Source organism: Psammomys obesus, unplaced genomic scaffold, assembly GCF_907164565.1.
Source record: "Psammomys obesus unplaced genomic scaffold, mPsaObe1.curated_primary_1811, whole genome shotgun sequence".
NCBI classification, from domain to species: Eukaryota; Metazoa; Chordata; class Mammalia; order Rodentia; family Muridae; genus Psammomys; species Psammomys obesus.
Window position 1 is genome coordinate 1,161,703 of NW_026585643.1, and position 14,894 is coordinate 1,176,596.

At 53.8% G+C, this 14,894-nt stretch overlaps 1 protein-coding gene across 1 annotated transcript in view; it reads right to left on the reverse strand.

The window, feature by feature from the left end:
* Myh6 (myosin heavy chain 6) overlaps window positions 1-10,003 on the reverse strand; it is a 23,311-nt gene extending 13,308 nt beyond the window's left edge. The window contains exons 1-18 of the mRNA XM_055615867.1: window positions 9,803-10,003; window positions 8,487-8,630; window positions 8,083-8,239; window positions 7,961-7,988; window positions 7,606-7,717; window positions 7,273-7,365; window positions 6,447-6,510; window positions 6,120-6,218; window positions 5,562-5,665; window positions 5,332-5,470; window positions 4,653-4,921; window positions 4,175-4,345; window positions 2,835-3,144; window positions 2,161-2,231; window positions 1,841-1,928; window positions 1,636-1,753; window positions 1,373-1,496; window positions 1,010-1,146 (exon numbers count right to left, since the gene is read on the reverse strand). Coding sequence (XP_055471842.1) covers window positions 1,010-1,146; window positions 1,373-1,496; window positions 1,636-1,753; window positions 1,841-1,928; window positions 2,161-2,231; window positions 2,835-3,144; window positions 4,175-4,345; window positions 4,653-4,921; window positions 5,332-5,470; window positions 5,562-5,665; window positions 6,120-6,218; window positions 6,447-6,510; window positions 7,273-7,365; window positions 7,606-7,717; window positions 7,961-7,988; window positions 8,083-8,239; window positions 8,487-8,630; window positions 9,803-10,003 — 2,429 coding nt within the window. The remainder of the gene's footprint in view (window positions 1-1,009; window positions 1,147-1,372; window positions 1,497-1,635; window positions 1,754-1,840; window positions 1,929-2,160; window positions 2,232-2,834; window positions 3,145-4,174; window positions 4,346-4,652; window positions 4,922-5,331; window positions 5,471-5,561; window positions 5,666-6,119; window positions 6,219-6,446; window positions 6,511-7,272; window positions 7,366-7,605; window positions 7,718-7,960; window positions 7,989-8,082; window positions 8,240-8,486; window positions 8,631-9,802) is intronic.
* Between the last annotated feature and the right edge of the window lie 4,891 nt (window positions 10,004-14,894).

A 14,894-nucleotide genomic window follows, 5' to 3' on the forward strand; every position in this document is an offset into this window, starting at 1 on the left:
AAGAAGAAGAAGAAGAAGAAGAAGAAGAAGAAGAAGAAGAAGAAGAAGAACTAGAAGGGGAAGATGAAGAGGAAGAAGAGGTCAGCAAGAGTTGGGGAGGGGGCAAGGATCACCGTGTATTATATACCTGTTTGAATTTGTCAAAAACTTGGAAAAGCTAAAAGTATGTGATAGTTCAACATAAAGAAGGGAACAAGGCGGCAGAGATGGCTCAGCAGGCAAGGGCACGCACTGTCGAGCCTCATAGCCTGCGCTCAGCCCCGGGAACTGAACACGGTAGAAGCAGGGAACTCCTGCAAATTGTCCTCTGACCCCCACGCGCACCAATGCCTCATGCACAGACATGTGCACACATATGCCACATTCACACAAACAAATAAAGGCAAGAGGGATAACAAGAGCTGATGAGGTAAGAGCTCCTCAGGTAAAAACTGCCGGAAGACTCAAGTTTGATCCCTCAGGAGCCACGTGGCAGAAAGAAAGAACAACCGCAAAAAAGCTGGCAAGCTTTTCAATCCCAGCATTCCAGAGACAAAGGTAGGTCTCTGAGTTTGAGACCAGCCTGGCCTATGGAGTGAGTTCAACCAGAGCTACACAGAGAAACTCTGCCTTGAAAATCAACAACAAAAGACACACACACAGAGAACCAACTCTGTGTGTTGTCTTCTGAGCCTCATATATGTGGCATGGCATCCCCCTCTCCCCCCGGGTAAATAAATGAATATAATAAAAATCTAAGTACATTATAAAAGTGAATAAAATGTTTTTCAAAATCCTATACTAATCTATACATCTATAAAAAAATATGTTAGACTTCTTAATTAATCCAGTGTTTTAACACGTCATTGGAGCCTTAAAAAAAAAAAAAAGTTCAAAATAAAATCTACCACAGTACAGTCCCTCGTCCTCCTCACTAGCAAGCGGTAAGGCCAGAATCTGTCTCCAGACCTTCTGTCTACTGAGCACTGCTTGCCTGCCTCTCACCTCACAGTTTTTCTGGCTGCCTCACCTGCGTTCCACCATCTTCTTGAACTCAATACGCATGAGCTGACCCCGGGCCTGAGCCTGGATTCGGGTGAGGATGCGGCTGAGCCTCTCATCGCGCATCTCCTCCAGCAGCCCCAGCAGCCCCGCCTTGAAGAACACCTGAGGGCAAGAGGGTAGAATCAACACGGGGGACAGCCTCCGTGGAGGGTGACCAGGACAGAGGTGGGTGGAAGCATGTCCAATGAGCTCCCAGGGGCCTTTCACCTGTGTATTCTAGGTCTGACTGTGGGGAGGTAAAAGGAGAGGCGTGGTGCCTGTCGGATGGCCTCCCAGTCTCAGCCGTATCACTCTGCTCTCCGGCCGTTATGAAGAGCTCTAGACTCACCTTGGTGTGGCCAAACTTGTACTGGTTGTGGTCAATGTCCAGGGAGCCCAGCAGCTTCTCAGCCCCTTTCCTGCTATCAATGAATTGCCCCTCGGGGATGGCTGCTGGGTTCAGGATGCGATACCTTGGGAGGGAAGTTCTCACAGTCATTTGCATCCTGTGTGGGTCCGCTCCGCCCACAGAACCCCAGGGCCACCGCAGACCCCCACTCCCAGCAAGGCAGCCCACCCTGGCTCCCTGCGCCCTGGAGGCCCCCTACCCACCTCTGCCGGAAGTCCCCATAAAGGATGCGGTTGGGGAAGCCTTTCCTGCAGATGCGGATGCCCTCCAGCACGCCGTTGCACCGCAGCTGGTGCATGACCAGGGGGTTGTCCATGACCCCTGGGGCAGCGAGGGAGATGGGGATCAGCCTCTGGGTAAGGTGCCAGGCAGCCTCCCCTGACTAAGTCCGCCCCCAGCACGGCTCACCTGGAGCCTTCCGCTCATTGGGGATGATGCAGCGCACAAAATGGGGGTGGGTGGTCCTCAGGTTAGTCATTAGCTTATTCAGGTTTTCCTGGGTGACCGGAGAGTGGAGAGTCAAGAGCCGAACAAACCTTCCATTGGACCCCTGAGCCCCGGGAGCCTGAGACTCCCTCACCAGAACCATCAAAGGAAAATACCAAAAACCACCATGTAGCTCTAGTTTCCTCCCTTCCCGTACCCAGAGCATCAGAATAGAGGGTTGCAGCCAAACAGCTCTGGGCTTTCCCGCTATGGGTGTTCTGGACTCTCGGGGCTCTTCTTACCCGGTGGAGAGCAGACACTGTCTGGAAGGATGACCCTTTCTTCTTGCCTCCTTTGCCTTTACCACTGTCACCTAATAACATAGGAAGGACCAGTGAGCGAGACGTAAGAACACAGCACTCTTGGGCAGGGGCAGGGCTCTGGTCCTCGGGGGCTGAATGACTTTGGGCAAACTGTTTCCCAAATCTATTTTCAATGATGGTTGAAATTACCACCTCTAAAAGCTGGGGAGAGTGGTGTCTACGATGAAGCCTGTAAGATAGCTTTCCTGGAGATATGAAAATGCCACTCATGCCCTGCTCTCCCTTCCCCTAACCCGCCTTCATGCTCTTTCCATTTTCTGTTCTTTTTATACTTCTCACCCCGGTCATCTCAAACCATGCCCACTTCTCCCTACTCTGAACTGCAGACTCATTGTCCTACCCTGTCTGTGTTTCATCTTCTCAGTGTATACTCAAAGCTCCTGTGGGCATTGTTCCGTGCTGGGCATCTGTGCCACCCTGCTGACCTGCAGCTGTTCCCAGTCTTCAGGAGACAGACATGTGTGCCTATACCTATGCCACAAGGTAGGGAAAGGTGCCGGGGAGCTCGGATAAACTACGCTGGGCTCCCTTGCTACCTCTGGACCTCACATCTGTGGAAACCCCCTTCCCCACTCTAGGGCCCGCCCCCTTACCTGTGTCAGCGGAAGCATAGGTGGAAAAGAGTGTGGCCATGAGCTTGAGGGAGGACTTCTGGTACAAACCCACCACCGTCTCGTTGAGGGGGTCCTTGTTCTTCTCCAGCCAGCCCATGATGTTGTAGTCCACGGTGCCAGCATAGTGTATCAAAGAGAAGTGGGCTTCCTGCTTCCCCTTGATGTTGCGAGGCTTCTGGAAGTTGTTGGACTTGCCCAAGTGGTTGTCATACAGCTTGGCCTTGAAGGTCATGTCCGTGGCCTTGGGGAACATGCACTCCTCCTCCAGGATGGACATGATGCCCATGGGCTGACATCATGAAACGAAGAGAAAAAGACTCATTGATTACACGCCCAGCTTCCTGTAGGCCCATACTCTCACAAGGAGAAGACTTAACAGACCGGCATTGCTGGTGGGTCAAAGGGCACCCGGGTAGAATCAATTGCCCCAAGATAGAGAGGTAATATTTTTTATTGACTTTAATCCAATTACATCTGGAGCTTCCCAACATTTTTTTTTTTTTTTGCCCCAGTAGCAAAATAGCCGTGTATCCCTAATCGCTCCCCTCAACACCTGCAAAGACTACAAACATGCTTCTTTTTCAGGCTGTACATGGATATGTGTCCCAGAACTAGGTTCCAGGTACAATCAGACCCCTGTCAGCAGCAATTCGAGGATGGGCTGGGTGGGCCCAGGTTCTGAAAACTGCTTTCCCCTTCAGAGAATACAGTTTTGGGCTTTTCTTGGGGGCTAGAATTCTGTTGAGGATTTGGTGAGGTTGGAGACCATTCTCTAATCCAATGCATATACCTTCCCCGTGACCCAGCTTTAGGGGGTTCTGTGGTCTTTGGAAGATGAGAACCTTGGCCTAGAATTCAAGTAATGACTCAGCTTGTGGTAAGTTCCCATTTTCAGTGGACAGTGGCTGACTGTGTGCAGGTCAGAGACCTGTAGCAAAGGGCAAGGCACACTGTAGACAATTGTTATGGCACCAGGGACACCAGTACTCTCCTGAGGAGATGGGCTGGAAATTGGTTATTTCTCAGCAAACAGGAAGAGGGCATGAAGCAAACATTCCCAGTTTCCACAAGTGACTTTTCTAATGTGATAGAGAAGGGTCAAGAGCCACTGGCAGGTGAGCATCGTGTAGTGGAAAGAGACTCAAGATTTGAGGGAAGAAGAAAGAAGCTGTGAGTGCTTGTGACCTCACAGAGAGTAAAGCTGGGTCTGGGGAGCAGCTTGGGATTCTGGGGACTCTAGTTCCTTGAGGGTGGAGGGGATGGAATGATTTCTTTGGGTTGGCAGAGAAGGGAGCTCAGGTGTTGGAGACAGGGCTCACCTTCTCGATGAGGTCGATGCAGGCCTGCAGGTCCATCCCGAAGTCGATGAACTCCCACTCGATGCCCTCCTTCTTGTACTCCTCTTGCTCCAGCACGAACATGTGGTGGTTGAAGAACTGCTGCAGCTTCTCGTTGGTGAAGTTGATGCACAGCTGCTCGAAGCTGTTGAACTGCAGGGGCGCGGCAGCCAGTCAGGCAGGCTGACTGAGGGTCTGGGTGGCTCTCAGGGTCAGCCTAGGGCTGTGCCACACACCTGCCCGAGCCCAGCACAGGCGCGGCTGGTCCCCTCCCAGGTCACGACAGGGAAGGGACAGGTTCTCCTGAGGGCAGGGATAGTGATTGATTTGGTCACTATACACTATACTCTGTCACTGCTATCCTGTGCCTGGCCCATGGCTGGCCCTCCACATGTGACTGAAGGTGGGAGGGGGCGGGAGGGGGACCAGCAGTGTCCCAGGCCAGGGCTCCCAGACTCACATCGAAGATCTCGAAGCCGGCAATGTCCAGGACACCTATGAAGTACTGGCGCGGCTGCTTGGTCTCCAGGGTCGCGTTGATGCGCGTCACCATCCAGTTGAACATCTTCTCGTACACTGCCTTGGCCAGTGCCCCGATGGAATAGTACACCTGCTGCACACTCTGCCCCTTGGTGACGTACTCGTTACCCACTTTCACCCGAGGGTGACACAGGCCCTTGAGCAGGTCGGCTGAGTTCAGCCCCATGAGGTAGGCGGACTTGTCAGCATCTGATTGACAAGGACAGTGGAAATACCTTAATTCCTCCATTCCTTGGCCCCACTAACTTCTGACTAGTGTGGCTGTAGGACCACTTGCCATGTTCTTGTTTCACCCTGTCCCCGCCCCATCTTTCTACCCTATACGCCTCAGTTCCTCCAGCCTGTCTGGGGGCAGGGCCTGGCCCTGGGCAGAGACACTGACCGCTGCTTCTCAGATTGCTCCCTGTTTCCTCCCACTTTCTGTATTACAGGCCGAATACCTTCACAGCCAACCCAGCTCCTTAAGACTTGTTGAAAGGACCGTGGGGCATAGCATGGGACACTCAGCCCGAGATGACCGTCTTCAGCACGTGAGGTCAGCAGACCTCTTGGGCCTGTACAACACCTAGGATCTCCTCAGCGTTACACCTCCCCCACACCTTCTGTGCCGTCTGGCTCTGCCTGCTCCTCCCTCTGCTTCTGTTTGAACTTCATATTCCCATAGTGCATGATGGCGCCTGTCAACTTGTAGACACCGGCCTTCTCCTCTCCTGTGAAGCTCAGCACATCAAAGGCACTCTGGGATAGAGGGAGAGACATAAAGGGTGGGTGGAGAATGGTCCAGGAGCTCTCCAGAACCCCCAAAGGCTTCTCCAGGCCTCTCACTCACATCAGTGGCCAAAAGCTCCTCGGAGTCATCGATGGAGGCCACAGACACCTCTCCCTGAGATATGAAGGCGTAGTCGTAGGGGTTGTTGGTAAGCAGCAGCGTGTCTGTGCCAAGCAGAGAGGGTGAAGCAGGGGTAGAAGGAAAGAGGCAGAGAATGGGGAGGAGGGGAGCACGGAGGAAAAGTAGAGGGAGAAAGGACAGGGAGGAAATAAAGAGGAAGGTCAGTGAGGGCCAGTGAGAGAATACACAAGAAGCACAGGGAGACCCAGGAAAGAAGCCCCAAGGCCCCAGTGAAAAAGAAGGAGGATGACATATAGGAAAAGAAAAAGCACATGAATAGAAGAAGGATGTGAAGGGGGAGGAGAGAGAACATGGCGGGGAAGAGTGGAAAGACAAAATGAGGAACAAGGTACTTGACAGTGCGTCAAGAGAGGAGCGGAGAGGGAGAGGGAAGAGACCAGCAGAGGGGAGAGGGAACAAGGAGGTTGGACAGAGCCAGGGGAGGAGCCTCCTGGGTGGGTTCTGGGGAGGACATGATGACGGTCAGGCTGGCCTTACCCAGCAGCTCCGGCTTTTTGTTGGACAGGATCTGGTAGAAGATATGGTAGTTCCTCTCAGCCTTTAGCTGGAAGATTACCCGGGACTTCTCCAGAAGGTCTGAGGAACAGAGAGGAGAGGAGGGCAGGTGAGAGGAGAGAGGTGAGCCAGCAAAAGGGCAGGGGTCAAAGCAAGAGGCTCCTACAACGCGGTGAAGAAACCCGGGGGAGAGGCTGGCTTCGGTAAAGAATATTAAAGCCGGAGGCACGCAGAGGTCTAGGTGGAAGACAGAGGGAGTGGGGAGATGGGATGTGCAATGGGAAAGAAGCAAGTGCGGCAGGCACTCACAGGTCTCTATGTCTGCGGAAGCCAGCTTTCCAGTGGCTCCAAAGTGGATCCTGATGAATTTCCCCTGTGGATAGAGCGTACAGAGTAAAGGGAATGACCTGAAGTATAGAGTCAAATCTTGGACTTTTAGCCCAACCCAGAATACCTTGGTAATTCTCGAATGTAAATGGCCTACTTGGCGTCACGGTTCAGTGTCAGTAAAACTAAGGCTGCTCGCCCTCAGATACCAGCGAGAAGCTGAGGGGAAAACAGCAACCATACTTACTCCTGTTTGTGCCTTTCACCTCATCCCACTTCATCCTGCCGTGTTCTATGAAGTCAATGTCATCACCCCTGTTTCATAAGGGAAGGACTTGGGACATTCGTGACTTGCTCAGCATGGAGAAACTCAGGCCTTTGGCCCCAGAGCATATGGTTTCCTCTCAAGTCCAAAGTGAAAAAAATTCTGGAAATGTTCGCAGGAGATCTCAAATATGACCCTAAATCAGCTCTGTCCATATCTGTGGACAGTTTGGGTCTCTTTCCTGGGTTCCCAGAACTCAAGGATCCAGGCTGGGTCAGGAGGGTTTGCTGTGTGTGTGTGTGTGTGTGTGTGTGTGTGTGTGTGTGTGTATGTGTGCGGGCGTGCGCGTGCTCGCAGGTGTGCCTGCCTGCCTGCCTACCTGCCTGCCTACCTGTCTGTGTATACTTTCATATACACATGTGCTTAATGGTACCCCAAATCCAGGTGAGATATACTCAAGTCTGTTGACTGTTGGCAAAATAGAACTCCATTTTCTTGACAAGTTTGGCTAAGACCATTTAGTACTGGCCCTGGCTCACTCACGAAGCGGGAGGAGTTGTCATTCCGGACAGTCTTGGCATTGCCAAAGGCCTCCAGAGCAGGGTTTGCCTGGATAATCTGGTCCTCCAGGGTGCCCTGTGAAAGGAGCAGGAAATTGGGGATTTATCTACCATTCACCTCTAGAAGGTTTTGGTAGGCTAAGAGCCCAAGCTGATCTTCAGGGGTAGGGTGGGGCTGGATGCCCGGCTGACGAGTCCTCAGGCCCCACACAGGGGTCAGAGCACGGGTCCCCCACCAGGAGGCTCTTCGGCACTGACCGTCCCAAGCCCTGCTCTTCTGCCAGCATCCTCTGCCGGGCCTGTGACCCGTACTCACCTTGTTTGCGCTGGGACTGTCCTTCTTGCTCCGGTCCCCGATGGCTGCAATGCTGGCGAAGTACTGAATGACACGCTTTGTGTTTACAGTCTTCCCAGCTCCGGATTCTCCACTTGGGGCAACAAGGGACAATCAGAAACCAGGAATCCCACTGTTGTTCATACAAAGAGCTCGACACTCATTCTTTCTAGGCCACCAGGGCCCAGCACCGCATGAGATTTGCCTTCCAAAAGGAACACAACTCCCCTCATGCCCTTGCAATTATAGCCCGAAAACCCTCCTTCCCAGCTGCACCCCAGGAGTCAACCTGGCCACCCCCACCTGAGACCCCTGTGGAGGATTAGTGTTTGCTCACGTGATGAGGATAGACTGGTTCTCCCGGTCTGGAAGAGAGAAGAGGAGAGGCAGTGGGCTGAGGGAGGAAAGCCCAGGTGAGAGTTCAGGTTGAGGGCACCCAGGTCCGGGCACCAGGCTTACCTGTCAGCATGTACTGATAGGCATTGTCAGAGATGGAGAAGATGTGGGGTGGGGCCTCGCTCCTCTTCTTGCCCCGGTAGGCAGCCACCACTTCAGCATTGTACACTGGCAGCCACTTATAGGGGTTGACGGTGACGCAGAAGAGGCCCGAGTAGGTCTGGAGCAGAAGACAGGGCCAGAATGTGGTTGGTGAGGGCAGCCTAGGTCTGGCAGTGGTAGCCATCAGAGGCACCCCTGGCCACTTCGGCTGTCTCTTTTTGTTCTGCTAGGATGCGCCAGGTGGGGGTGGGGGGCAGGGTGAAGGAGCCTGGACTTTAGGGGAGCTTTTCTGCCCCCTCTTTTTGCGGATCCCCTGGCCTGTGTAGGCCTCCACAGTGCCCCCGCAGTGTGCGGCAGCCACTCACGTAGATCATCCAGGCCGCGTAGCGCTCCTTGAGATTGTACAGCACGGCCGGCTCGTGCAGGAAGGTCAGCATGGCCATGTCCTCGATCTTGTCGAACTTGGGTGGGTTCTGCTGTAACACCTGGTCCTCTTTGAAGGTCACCGTCTAAAGGAGAGTGGGTGATGGGCTGGACGGCTACCCTTCCATGTCAGCTCTCATTTCCCAGCTTTGTGCTCTTCTCTGTTCCCAGCACACAACCCTGACTTAGCAGCATCACCCCTAGTTCATAGCCGACAAAGGTTTCAGCTTCCTGCCCCTGACTCCCCTAGAACCCAGTCCCTAGGTCATTTTCCTGCCCAGACCCTAGAGATATTCTAGGTTCCTTTCTCCTGCCAACTCTCCATCCCGTCCAGTGACTGTCTCTTCCCCGCCCCTGTGTTTTAACTTATGAAGGCAAACCTGGGGGCTAGCGGCTCTATCAGCGTACACTGGACCGTGACTCCGGGGCTGTCCCCTGAACAAAGTTCTCCTGAGCACTGTGGCTGGAGGAAAACTCTTTCCCCAATGGGGCCAGCAGCACACCCCAACCCTCTAGTCCTCCTCAGTCACAGTTAGGGCTTGGTTTGCATCAGTTTGCTATGTCCTGATGCCAATAGCTTCTGTCAGCAGGGATTCAAGTGTTTTTTAATGTGGAAGGGCGTGGCTCTTCACAGTTAAATGGTGTGCCTTCAGGCGGAGCAGATTAGAGGACTTTGCTGGTTGTGGTTATCAACACACATCATCCAGCCAGCAAACCTGTGAGGCACACAGCTCCGAGCCCTACTGGTGACCAGGGGTGCTTCTCACAGCTGGACGGAGCACCCAGGGAGCAGAGGCTTCTGGGTATATTGCTGGCTTCACGAATCAGCCCTCAGCTCAAAAGTTCTGCTCTTTCTGTTCATCGGGGCCTGAATTTGCTTTTCATTTATGGGAAGGGGATTTGAGAAAGTGAACTCTTGGTGGCGGGGTGGGGGGGACTGGGGCATAGATGGGAGGGGGTGCAGCTGCCAGAAAGGGGAACTGCCTTCAATGCTGTGCTGGTGCCCTTCGTCTAAAGACCTTTCTGAGGAGGAAGGCAGCATCCAACCAGGCATCCTTTCTGGCAAGGGAGTTTCCCGTGAGTGACACCCTGATACACTGCTTAGGTCCCCTGAGAGGGTCCAGACCCTGGGGTTCTCAGGGGAACTTTCCTTGGCATCCCCACCTGTTCTCAGGCCCCTCGGCTCCCACCACAGGTGACTCCACCCTGACCCCTTTCTCAGAGCTGCCCTCCCCTGTCTTGCCACTACTGCACATACCTTGCCATTTTCAGTTTCGGCAGTGACCTTGCCCCCCTCCCGAGACAGGATCTTGGCCTTGACATACTCGTCCTTGTCATCAGGCACAAAACACTCAGTGCGGATGTCGAAGGGCCGAGTCTGGGCCTCTAGACGCTCCTTCTCTGACTTTCGGAGGTACTGGGCTGCTGCCCCAAAGTCAGCCATCTGGGCATCCGTCATCTTGTCACTCTCAGGCTCTTATGGGGGAGATAAGAGGAACCTGTCTTTCCTGGTGTGGGCCCAGGCTTCTACGTGAGGTCTTATCTCTCTCCTCCACCACTGCCCGGCCTCTTCCATACCATAGCCTATGGCTCTCCCACCACGATGCCATGTAGAGTGCCCGCTTCCCCACCATGAAGAGTTCTGCTTTCCTTGCCTCTCAAGGAGGTGCTCTCCAAGAGAGCTATATGGAGAAGAGTGCCCGGAGTTTGCTAAGGAACGGTGCTAGGCTGCTGGGGGCAGGGTGGTGGTGGGAAGGGTGGAGAAAGAGAGGTCTGGCAGCCTGGCTTCTGGGAGAATCATGCATGACCTGCTATTTGCAGGGGGAGCTGGGGCTGTTCTCACCTGGTTAATCTCTTCACAGAGAATCCTGAAGAATCTGGACCGCAGCTGGAATGAGGGACCACAGAGGTGCAGCTAGATGGAAAGAACAGGCAGGGAGATGAGCAGCAGAGACGGACAGGCTGAGAGATGGACCCAGGATAGAAGAGGCCAAGACAGGGAGTGAGGCAGATAAGAAAGGACACAGCAGGGCTTCGGCTCATTGGTAGATTGCTTACTTAAACACGCATCAGACCCTGGGTTTGATTCCTGGCACTCTGACAGAAAAAGAAAGGAAGGATAAAAATGAAAGGGGGGGGGGAGAAAAGGTAGAGTAAGAAATGGGTGGAAAGGTAAGAACATACAGGAAGGAAAAGCAAGGCAGAGAGACAGTAGAGATAGATCAGGGCAAAAATTGCTGAAGAGTGTGAGGCAGGTAAATCCAAGACAAGGGAAGGGGTTTTCTGTGGGAGAAGAACAGAGGAGATAGGGTGTAAGGGAAAGGAGAGCTTCCCTTGGGGAAACCCCCTGCCAATGAGAACTTCCCAGGTTGGTGGAAAGCCATTCTCCAGCTGACCTGACCCTCACTTCTAGGGAAGACAGTTTCCTTCTAGGTGGGGACAAGTCTGGTGTGGAGAGTCCCCCACCCCAACCGCCTTCTTACCTGCTTTGGAGAAACCTCTGTCTGACAGCTCTCAACACTCCAGCCCCTTTATAGCCCATTTCAAGTGGCTGCTGCCTAAATTTGGAGTCATCAGGAGGGACCCTCCCTCCCACTGCTCTCCTGTCCTGGCTCCTCCCCCTTTGATCCCTTGGCTCTGGAGGTGACAGGAGGACAGCAGGGCCCCAAGGTTTGCCCATGAAAGGTCTGTTGCCCTAGCCCCTCTGGCTCCAGGGCCTTTTTTTAGTCCTTGGGCACATTCCTCCTCCCCAAAGGGCCGATGGGCAGATAGAGGGGACACAGGACTGTCTCACACTACCCCCCCCCCCACATGGCCCTTACCTCAGTTATTTTTAATCTGAAGGGTGAGTTGAGCACACTGGGTAAGGGTCACCTTCTCTTATAGGCCTAACATTTATCCCCTCCAACTCACAGGCTCCCATCTCTGGCCTCCTTCCCTTCCCTTTCCACCCTGACTCTCTGCACAGCTCCAGGCTGAGGGGTGTCTCCTCTCTCAGACCTGGAGTTCCACAGTGCTGGATCCCAGGGGCCAAAGTCAAGGTATCCGGGGAGGGCACCTACTGTGCAGGTGCATGACTCAGTTTCCCTTTGTTAGTAAGAGAATTCTCTCTCTCTGTCTTTCCTCTCTATCCCCCACCCCTTACTCTGTATAGAGGCTGCCTACGACCTCAGTTGCCCACATGTCTAGACAGGTGTCCTTGAAAGGCCTTGCTACCTTGGTTTGGGGTCACACAGAGTCTCTATCCTATTCTCGATGCTCCCCAACACGCAGACCATCATCCAATCTCTTTAAACCATGGGAGGGACTCACCCACTCTGCCTTGCAAACCAGCAAGTCCGGTAACTACACGTACAGAATTGAACAGCTGCACATTCATGCCCATCATTTTGAGACACACACACACACACACACACACACACACACACACACACACACACAGCCTTTGCACATTAGCCTAGTTAAGCTTGCAGATTTTCTTCCTCGCTTACTAATGCACGGTTCTGTACGCCCGTGTTTGCACACACAGGTTTTTACCCTTCCTCTGCAACCCTCCACTCCTGATGGGGGCAGGGGGGGAGGCCAGAGGTGTTAATCCTGGGGTTGAGGGAAGAGGGCTGTAAGTGGGGGATTGCTCCCTTCCGCCTCTCCAGGCTGCCAGGGGATGCAGGTGCGGCTTGGGATGGCTGGCTGGGGTGCCTGGCAGGCCCAGAGATTTACACCACTTGGCCCCAGGCTCTGAATTCCACGGTGGGGGCTCTACAGACTGCCCCCTCCCGGGTAGAACCCAGGGTGCCCCTCTCTGACGCTCCTGGAACCTCTACTCACATGCTTTTCCTTGCAGTACCCTCAAGCACCCAGTCCCTGGAAGCAGGCCCCGGCCTCTGAGAAATGGCAGCCGTGGGTGTTGGGTCTTTAGCAGGCCATGCCTGTTCTAACTAAGCAGACTTTGTGTTCAGGAGACCAAGCCAGGCTCTCCTGCTCTGGCTTCCCCCTACACCCTCACACCCAGGAACTCTGTCCCTGCTCCCACCCTATCTACTGTCACCTCTCAATATAGCTCTAGAGTGTGGAGGTGGGTAGGGCACACAGCGGTCAGTTTCTCTGGGTACAGCTCTCTCGGTTAGGGATGCTGTTGTCTCCCCAAGGTCTCTAGCCCCCTAGGATGCTTCACATTCATCCCTGGGTGTGTGAGCCCAGGAATGTGTGCTCCTCTCTGGGAGTCTTATATCTTGTACGCAGTATCCATGAAGGGACCTGAAGTCAACCTTGCATTCCCATGAGCCTATGCCACACGGTTGCTCTCAGAGGGTGCAAGCCACCTGTCTGCTGCTGGGTCTCCGGAGGTCACTTGAAGCTCCTGTGTGCAAGCCCGTAGCCTAATAATATGTCACTGCCTGGTTCTCAAGGTCTCGAGGGCATGATAAGCGACTGAGAACACTGGGTCAGCCTGGGTCAGGTCCAAGTGACACAGACCAGGCTCTGTCCTCATGCAACCTGCTATGCCACTCAGGCCAAACTTGGTATAGGTAGTGGGGGCTCATGGGGACAGTGGGCACGGAATTTCCATTGCCTCCCGTGGAATGCAACAAGGAAGGAGTTAACTCAGGTCTGGGCTCTGCCCTCTTGTGTGGCCTGGTTTGCCCTTTCCTCCCTTTCCTAGGCCCCCTTCTCTCCCCGGCTCTCACATACTCCTCAGCTGCCTCCCAAACCAGCCCTGCAGTCTGATGAACATTCTAGAGCATGTGGACACAGACAGACGCTCTCGTGACAGGTGAGAGGGACCATCCCTTTGGTACCTGGCTCCCCACATCTCTGTCTGTCCCTGTGTCTACCTTCTGTCCCCTGTCTTGAAATCGGACCTAGCCTCTGTCCTTCCAGTGCTCATACCAACGAGGGCTGATCTCATGGAGTGCTCAGCCTGGCTCTTCCTTGCTTCCGTTCTTGCCCCAGGCCCTTTCCACTCTCTCCAGCTTCCCTTCTCCTTGACTTTCAGGATTTACATCTATAGGTAGTCTGGGTTCTTTGTTTTACAGTGTCACCTCTGGTGCTTCCAGATCCTCAGGTTTAGGCTCCTTCTCATCTTCTCTGCCCATCCATTCTCAGCGTCCTCCTTCTCCCGGGGCTCTACCACCAGTCCTTGACCCTGGCCACCTCTGCAGCACCTTTATCTCTTGCTCTTTTAGGCTCTTAGCTTCCCTGGGCACATCTCCTTCCTCCAGTGTGATCATCTTTTGACTCTAATGACCTCTTCTTTGCTGTTCAAGTCTGTCCTAGGAAGAGGAATGGTCTTAGGGAGGGGAAGAGACAAAGGTATAAAGAGGAAGGCTGGGGGACCCGGGCTCTTCCTATGGCCTCTATGTCCCTTCCTTTTCTCTGTTTCCTCTGCTCAAGCCATCCGTTGGTTTCCCATGTCTTCTGACTGCATCTGATTAGGCCTTCCCTTTCTCCTTCTTTGTTTCATTCTCTGCTGGTTTTGCTATTAGTATCCCCTCGTCCTCAGCATAGGGTCCCTGTTCTGGCTGCCTCACTCTCTCTGATTAGATCCCAGAGAGAGCTTTTGAACAGGAGTCAAGCCATGCACAAGTGTGTTTATCGGAATGGTTGAGGGGAGCGTCAGGTCAGGGCTGAACTGTGGGTGGCTGTGTTTGGAATGGCATGTGTAATCCTGTGTCCCCTCAGGCTGACTGGGATGGGGTCTCAGGGGACATTACCCACATCTGCTGGGGGGGGGAGAGCACACTTCCGCAGATTGAAAAGATATCCCAGAGATGTCTTAAGATACCATTGTCTTTCAGAACCTCATTCCTAAATTCAGCAACCCAGCTGAGGCAGGGTGCCTGGGAACCAGCCTTGCCTAGCTGGAGGGCTTGCCTGCTCTTTTCGTCTACCTCCGGCCCTCCAACAATTTAATCCCCCTCCTTCCAAAATCTGATCCCTGTGTTGGTTGCCTGTTTCTCCTTGAGACAGCTTGCTACATAGGGGCCAAATCCCATCTTCCAGCTGCAAAGGTGGAAAGAGAACCTTGCAAATGGAAGTCACAGCGGGGAGAATGAAGAAGAAAGGAGTACCATAGAGCAGGGGCTGGGTCCTGGGAGGATGAGGAGGAAGGAAAGAAGGGGGCTAAGGCTGCTGTCCTCCAGGCTGGGAGGGGCATGGGCCGCTGTGGGTGGCTGTGTCTCTTCAGGGATCTGCCTGGGATGAGGTCTAAGGGGTCATTACCACATCTGCTGCGGGTACAGGTGGTGCACCGGTTAACCCCTATAGCCCAGGCCTCCTCTGGTAGTCCCAGCCTGCAGTTATCAGTATGGGGTACTGATTAGAACAGCCATATAGGCTGGAGAGATGGC